This window comes from Gavialis gangeticus, unplaced genomic scaffold (genome assembly GCF_001723915.1).
Source record: "Gavialis gangeticus isolate Ggan-Ray unplaced genomic scaffold, GavGan_comp1, whole genome shotgun sequence".
NCBI lineage: Eukaryota > Metazoa > Chordata > Crocodylia > Gavialidae > Gavialis > Gavialis gangeticus.
Window position 1 is genome coordinate 82,773,786 of NW_017729025.1, and position 7,467 is coordinate 82,781,252.

The following is a 7,467-nucleotide window of genomic DNA, read 5'->3' on the forward strand; positions in this document are numbered from 1 at the left end:
CTTTCTGGCCTGCAAGCTAGATGGATGCCCAGACACCAGGATCAAGCCATGGGGCCTTGAATCACCCTCTTCCTGCCTGGACTATTGTCATTGGGCCTCAAGGGCCTGGTGCTGCCCTCACAGGCCCAGATTGGGTCCCAGGGGCCTGGCACTGCCTCTTTCCAGCCCTATGTGCCTAGACTGGGTGCCTGATCCAGCATGCTGGGCCTGGGGCTCTCCATGGGTCTAGAAATTTGCTATTAGGAGAGTGGTGGCACCATTCCCTCAATGCCAAATTTGCAGATGTGTGGGGAGCCCCACAGGCCACATGACGTGGTGCAGCATGCTGGATTGAGCACCTCTGAACTATAGAGGCTGTTCTTGCTGTTTTGACCTTCCAGCTATTTCCTCTTCAATATGGTTTTAACACCTGTTAAGTTATCAGCTATCTCTAAGCTAAATCAAAAAGCCTTTTCATCACCCTTACTGTTTTCAAACATAGTTGAGGAGATCCTACTAAAGATGACTTACCTTTTTGACATTTTAGAGCCTTTTCAGATCTCTGTAGAAGTTTGGTTTTGGCTGGCTCTTTCCTATGCAACTTCATCACTGTTTATAACGGCTTTTTCCACCTTAGTGCCAAGTTTCAAATTCACCTCTAAGTTTGTTTGTTTTAATTTGTGGCAGGGTACTTAAAAAGTAAGGCCCCCTCTTCTCCCTCAAACTGATGTAATCTGCCACATCCTTGAACAAACTTGTTGCTGTTTTTGGCTGGCCTGCAGACTTTTGATCACCAACTTATTAGTATGGGAATAGAAAGTCAAGGGTTTATTGGGTTAAAATAAAAGCTCTAAAGAGCAGCTGGTGAACTGGTTCTTACAAATGCCTTGCTGTAAGGACTTGATGTGTTATTGACTCTGTTTACGACTACGCTAGGAAATCTGTAGGAAAGAATTTATCTTAACGTTACCAATGTCCATGCAGAGAGGACCAAGTGAATTTCCGTGGTTTCATGAGGACTCTGGCCCATTTCCGACCTATTGAAGACAATGAAAAGAGCAAAGACCAGAATGGACCAGAACCCCTCAACAGCCGGAGTAACAAGCTGCACTGTAAGAAACTTTCAGATTCTTCTATCTGGGTATTTACTATTCCTTGGATCCATCTTTCTGCTTCTTTGTAAAATAAAGTTGTTGGTTTTTATTTCTTTTTCTTTATGATTGGGGAGGGAGGGGAAGTATCCTCCAACACTTATTTCTGTATGCCATTCCATAAACACTTGCCAGGTCAGTTTAGGCGTACTGAAATTGTGTTAACCAAAGCTGCTCACAGACGTACCAGAAGCTAGTAGAACATGTTGAAACTCTGTTTCATGTTTAACACTAGAATTTTTCTAGCGGACTGCAGACTTGAGGCTTAAACATGAGGCATGCTGATGTAAATAGGGAGTGGACACATGACTTACCACTCTGCAGTCCTGTAACTGGAATCCTATGGAGCAGAAAAGCAAATAGTGTAGTTCTACCCTGATCTTAATGTTGCATAGCCCATTTATCTAGAGCTACCCCCAAGAGAGGTATTTCCTGCTCTCCTACCACCTTGTGGTCAGGCTTTGTAATAGTGTGTGACTAACCCCATAAAACAGCTCATCTGTCTACTCGGGATACTGCTGTTACACCAGGATTCACAATTGATATAACTGACACTGATGTAAATGCCTGTGTAAGGGTCTTACAATGAAGTTGGACCGACTTAAGCACTTTTCTTAGCCTCTCATGGTATTGGAACAGTTCCTAAGAGCTACCTCCTGGATGCAGAGCAATGCTCCAGCTAAAAATGGATTTTTCCTGTGAATGTGGTATCTTGTAGCTTTGCTTCACATCTCTAAAGAACTACTCTCTTGTTCATGATTGTTCCTCCATTTTGGTTTTAGCACATCAGAGCAGGAAATGGGTACCTGCTTAGTACAGGGATGACCAACCTGCAGCACAGGTGCCACAAATGGCACAGGCAGCCTTTCTGTGGCACACAGCAGATGGGGGAAGGGACAGGGGACAGCCCAGTGGCAGATAGGACAGGGAGCAGAAAGTAGAGCATCGGACCAGGCTAGAAGAACAGGGCAGGAAACAAAGATTAAAGAGCAGAAAGTATCAGTTTGAGTAAGGGAAAGTCAAAGGGATCAGAGTGGTACTTGGGGAGGGTGTGGAGCTAATTTGACATGCCTGCCAAAATGTTTGGCTCACTGGCTTAGTGCATGGGAGTAATCTGTCTTCTAATAACTACTTCAGTCAACAGTTTACTTTAACCATATATATTTAAGTAGAAGGATGGCTAAACCCAGGATTTCAGAGCTAGGAAGAAACTCTTGAAAGTGCAATGCAGTGTGTAATAATTCTTTATGGAGGTTCTTAGGTTTTTCTATAAATCCTAGTGCAGCTTACTCTCAGACACTCAGTACTTGAGTAGATAAGCAGCCAGCATGCAATTTCAAAAGGCATAGTTAAGTGCCTTGGCACAATGTTTTCTATTTGAAGATTTCAATATTTTGAAATTGGTGCATGACAAGAAAAACTACTAGTTGTCAGGTGAACATGTTATTAAAAATGTTACTAAAATGTATTATAAAAATGTTAGACTGTAAATTGATGTTGTAGGGTTACTTTTACCAAATGCTGCATTGCTGCCAACTGTAAGATGGGTATATTTAGTGATTGTGTAAACCTGTAAGTTTGTGTGCAAGTAGGAAAAGAAAATGGGAGCATTCAAATTCAGCTGACTAACTCTACTTCCCTCCAGTTGCTTTCAGATTATATGATCTGGATAAAGATGACAAGATTTCCCGGGATGAGCTTCTTCAGGTATATAACACTGCAGGCTATAGCTAGACTTCAGATGAGTGAGTTTGTGTTAAGATGTCCTGGTTTGTAACACTGGCCTCCATGGGGTGAGAGAGAAAATCATTTCTTGCATGCAAGGACTCTCTAGAAAAATTTGCTAATGCAATTGCAGATAAGGCTACTGGAATCGGAGAACCAGAGTGCCCTTCATAAAGAAGATGTGAACAGCCTGCCTAGGCACTCAGCTGAATGCGGTTTAATGGGTCAGAAGCAGCCCACAGCTAGTGTCTGGTTATTTCTACATCTCCATTAGAAACTGGTCTGGCTTCAACTGCTTGCAGTGTCTAATTAACCACTTATCACAACATCTCTTTCCATTTAAAATTTAAAAAAAACTTTTCATCCTCCATTGAAGGAGTGTTATAATCCATCAGAATAGACATTTGATTCAGAAGTTCAACCAGAGCATTACGTTAATATGTTACATTATGTATGGGGGGTGCGGTTTACCATGCTAGAACAAATGCAGCTTGTCTCCAAAAAGCCTGCATTCTGATGTAGAGATTTGTCAAGGGTCTGTTGTTTTTTTTTTTAAGGTAGGAGCTCATCTGATCCCTCCTTTCCTGCTGGAATGAGGTTCCCGCACCAATCTGGGCGGAAAGCAATTGGAAGTCATTACAGTAACATGGATTTATATTAACAGTTGCATGCTGTTAATTCTGCAAAGTAGACATAGTAGTTTGTGGTTACAGTGCAGGGTAAGAGAGAATTTGGGTAGCTACCCACTTCCCTCTTCCTCTTGATAAGGTACTTCTGGTGCTGCAGAGAAGGATATTGACTAGTAAGTTTTAACTGTAGAGCTGGAACGTGTAAGGCTTCAAGAGTCTATATAAAACTCTCAAAACAGTGGTGGAAAAAAAACCAAGCAATTTCCAATCTTATGGAAAAGTGGCTGAAACTACCAGGTCAGACATCCTGAGAATCTTCCTTGACAGCTCCTTGGAAATGGAAATCTTTTGAATTCCACAGTCTCTTGGGGCTGTGGAAGAATCATGTACTTTTGCATTAAAGGTAAACTTTGAAAGCGTCTTTGTGCATCCTTCTATTAACAAAGCGCTTTTGGACAGCAAATAGACCTGCAAGATGCAAGGTATCTTGGGCATGAAAGTCATTTTCCACAAAGTGACCATCTTTCCAGGTTCTGCCTTTAAGAATTGTTTCTTGAATGGTACTTTGAGCATTGTACAAAACTTATGAACATTCTGAAAGCTTCTTGAATGTTCCCATATAATATTTTATAATGTCTCTATCTTGTAGGTGTTACGGATGATGGTTGGTGTAAACATTTCAGATGAACAGCTGGGCAGTATTGCTGATAGAACAATCCAAGAGGCTGATCAAGATGGAGATAGTGCCATCTCCTTTGCAGAGTTTGTCAAGGTTGGGAAACCTCTATAATAACATGAAATGAAACATGATAATCACTGAGCAGTTGCCTAAATAGATTAGGAAATGGGAGGGTAAAAGTACTGCCTTCCCTTTTGGTACTTTGTCACAGGCCTTTCAGTATCTGTGATATCTCTCCATGCCCACTTCTTGCAGCAGGACACAGATGACACCCTCCTTTCATAACATGTAATTATGAATATGTAATTTTTCATGATTAGATGGCTTGTCTGTTCCACTACTTCCATATCAAGTATGCTGCTGAAAGGAAACTTTTGAGCAACAGGTCTGTGACAGGGAGTTAAATGTGCCCTGCCAGGAATTGGACAGTGTGTTTTGGGGTTGGGGGGCATAGGGAAGTGGAAATAATGGTACTTTTTTAAGGCCCTCAAGATATTTAACTGCCTCTATGCCACTACCACAGTCAACATGAAATGGGTCACTTTTTTTTTCTAATTTGAGATGCACCTACATCTAGTTATTGTACTGGTCAGACTTTCCTATATAAAAGAACCCTGTGGACAGAGTTAGCAGTAAAATGGCTAATACTGACAGTGGCCCTTCTTAAGGAATACGACGACCACCTCTAGGCTGTCTGCTTTTTCAGGCTGTCTGTAGATTCTAAAACTTCTCTCACGACCATAATAGCCAGAGGTTCCTTCTCCTGCCCCTCTTTTACATCCCAGCTAGAATTCTGAGTGTGTCCTAGTGCATGCAAATCACCTTACCTTCTGTTTCTGGATTTTGTTGTAGGTATTAGAGAAAGTGGATGTAGAGCAGAAAATGAGTATTCGATTTCTACACTGATGGATGGAGACCATTCCTCACTACCCCTAATATTTAAGGAATAGAACTTCACTTTCTCCCTAGCACCTTTCCCAAAAGTATTGCTACTGGTGCATGAAAAAATAAATCTCCAACCCCTCCCCAACTTGTTCCATCAATATGTACGTTCCCTGTGCGTAAGGAACAGAGGGAAGTGGCTGCAGTGCAGCTTGGAGTGGAGGATTTAAGTCCTTTCCCTCCTTTATTTCATATCCTTTATTCACCCTCTGCGTTGTTGTGTGATTCTGATTGTCTTCTTCCATGTACCCTTGCTGAATCTGTAAACCTAACACTAAGCTCTGAATCTGAGAAGGTAAGAGGTAGCAATTTTAACTTTTTTTTTAATGGAAAGTAGCTTACCGTGCAAAACCAACCTGTGTTCAAGCATTCCTTCATACATGTTAGGTGCCGACGTCCCATGGCAGTGTCAGACAGGGCTACTATTTTGTTTCTCCAGTTGCTTCTTTGTATCAACCTTTTTCTTCTCACCTGAGGCTGCTTTGAAGTCCTAGGACTGGGAATACCACGGCAGTTATGAGTTGCTTCAGATGATGTAAATGGATTGAATGGGCGTAATCTATGGGGATAAAGAGTCTGATAGATGTGAGTTGTTAGTGTTTTGAGGGACAACTTGAACTCTGAACAATGCTTTGTTGTCTTGGTACCAGATACAGAACTAGGGAGACAGAAGCATTTTTCCCTAGGTTGCTTTTCTGTAGGATATCTCTTTCCAGTGCTCTCTTGCTTCACTTTTTAAAAACTAATTAGTGCAGGTTTGCTGCCAGTGTTAATTCAAGAAAATAAGCCGTGCATAATGTTTGGCTTCATGACACTGTCGCTGTCCAGTGGCAATACTTAAATGAAACATCCTGTTGCTTTCATACTAATTGTGGATACCTGGGTAACTTGGATACTAACAGTTCTCTAACATCCATTCTCAGACTCAGGTCACTGGTTCTGCATAATGGGTGCAAGCTTAACTGCACTGGAATACTCATGAAAGCTTTATATGTGAGAATAGTGTTTTAGTGAAGTGCATAATGCATCCCAGATTAGTCCAAATAGTGATATTTAAGAATATATTTTGACACGTGGCATAAATCTTCATGCAATTACAGCAGAAATGAAAAACATGAATGCAACTTAAGAGCAAGACAAAATGCAAGGGATCAAAAGTGCTGAATGTATTCAAATATAGATCTCCAAATTCATCGCCTACACAGCATGCTTGCATGCAGCTATGTGGCTTAACAAAGGGTCTTCTAGTTAAGGTGGAGTGTTTTGAGTTGCCTAGGAAGTCCTTCAAGAAGGGGATAAAAAGCTGCTTTACTGAAAAATCAGTGTTAAAGTACTTACCCCACCTCTGCATAATGTGTTTCTAAAATAAATTTTTGTAAGTACATACTTATCTCTGCTAGCCTCAAATAGATTTCTTCGGTTCTCTTACTCAATCACTTGTATTAAAGAATGAATATCTGAGTCCCTGAAGGATTATTTGCTCTTAGTTAAGGAGTTGCAGAGGGAGATGTTGCACTATAATCTCTTTCGGACTGCAATATTGTAGGCTAGGCCAGAGAGAAATGCAAGTGAAATTTCTGCTCTGCACAAGAGAAACATTCAGGTTTTATGACCACATTATGTAAAATAGGAATGTGACAGTGTAGCAATTGTGAGGTACATGTTTTTTATAGGTGTTGTGATTTTGCTTATTTAAAAGTAGGTGTTGCTTTTTTCCTTCTGTGTAGGTGTAATCCACAGTTGTGCCTTATTGTCCCAGTGAGACTGGATATTTTATTTATCAATCCATAAATAAAGACCCTTCATTATAAAAACTGCCTGTGTGGATTCTCTATCCCAGTGGTCCTCGACCTTTTAAGGCTGCAGTCTGGATTGACCTAGTTTGAGTCGGACAGGTGGACACTGGGACTGAGCCTCAGTGGCACAAAGTAAGGGCTGCTGCAGCTTTCCAGGAAAAGCTACTGCAGCCAAAGTCCCCTGTTGCTGAATGCTACTGAAGCCTGGGCTCCACAAGCAGGATCAAATAGTTTTGTAGGCTGTATCTGGCCTGTGGGCTATAAGGTTGCAAACGCCTGCTCTATCTTATAGGGAACAGGGCTTATTAGCAGCTTAGTTGCCCTATAACTAAGGCCTGACTGCATGCTTCTGACAACCTGAAGTGATCTTTCTGCTGCTGGTAAAAATCCTACAGTGAATTAAAACAAACACGGAGTCATTCTATTCACAGTGTTTAAGCAGCTTAAAGTGGGAGAAGGTTTATGCAAAGCATTAGCTTCATAATAGGGTTACAGGGAAGTCTCTCTGTATTTACATAATCTCCTAGTGAGCTTTGTTTTCAGTTTCAAGATAGTCTCCCTATAGT

At 41.3% G+C, this 7,467-nt stretch overlaps 1 protein-coding gene across 1 annotated transcript in view; it reads left to right on the plus strand.

Annotated features, from left to right (window-relative positions):
- CHP1 (calcineurin like EF-hand protein 1) overlaps positions 1 to 6,919 on the plus strand; it is a 37,202-nt gene extending 30,283 nt beyond the window's left edge. The window contains exons 4-7 of the mRNA XM_019519038.1: positions 964 to 1,091; positions 2,776 to 2,837; positions 4,134 to 4,256; positions 5,016 to 6,919. Of these exons, the coding sequence (XP_019374583.1) occupies positions 964 to 1,091; positions 2,776 to 2,837; positions 4,134 to 4,256; positions 5,016 to 5,069 (367 nt within the window). The 3' untranslated portion in view covers positions 5,070 to 6,919. The remainder of the gene's footprint in view (positions 1 to 963; positions 1,092 to 2,775; positions 2,838 to 4,133; positions 4,257 to 5,015) is intronic.
- The last annotated feature ends 548 nt before the right edge of the window (positions 6,920 to 7,467 follow it).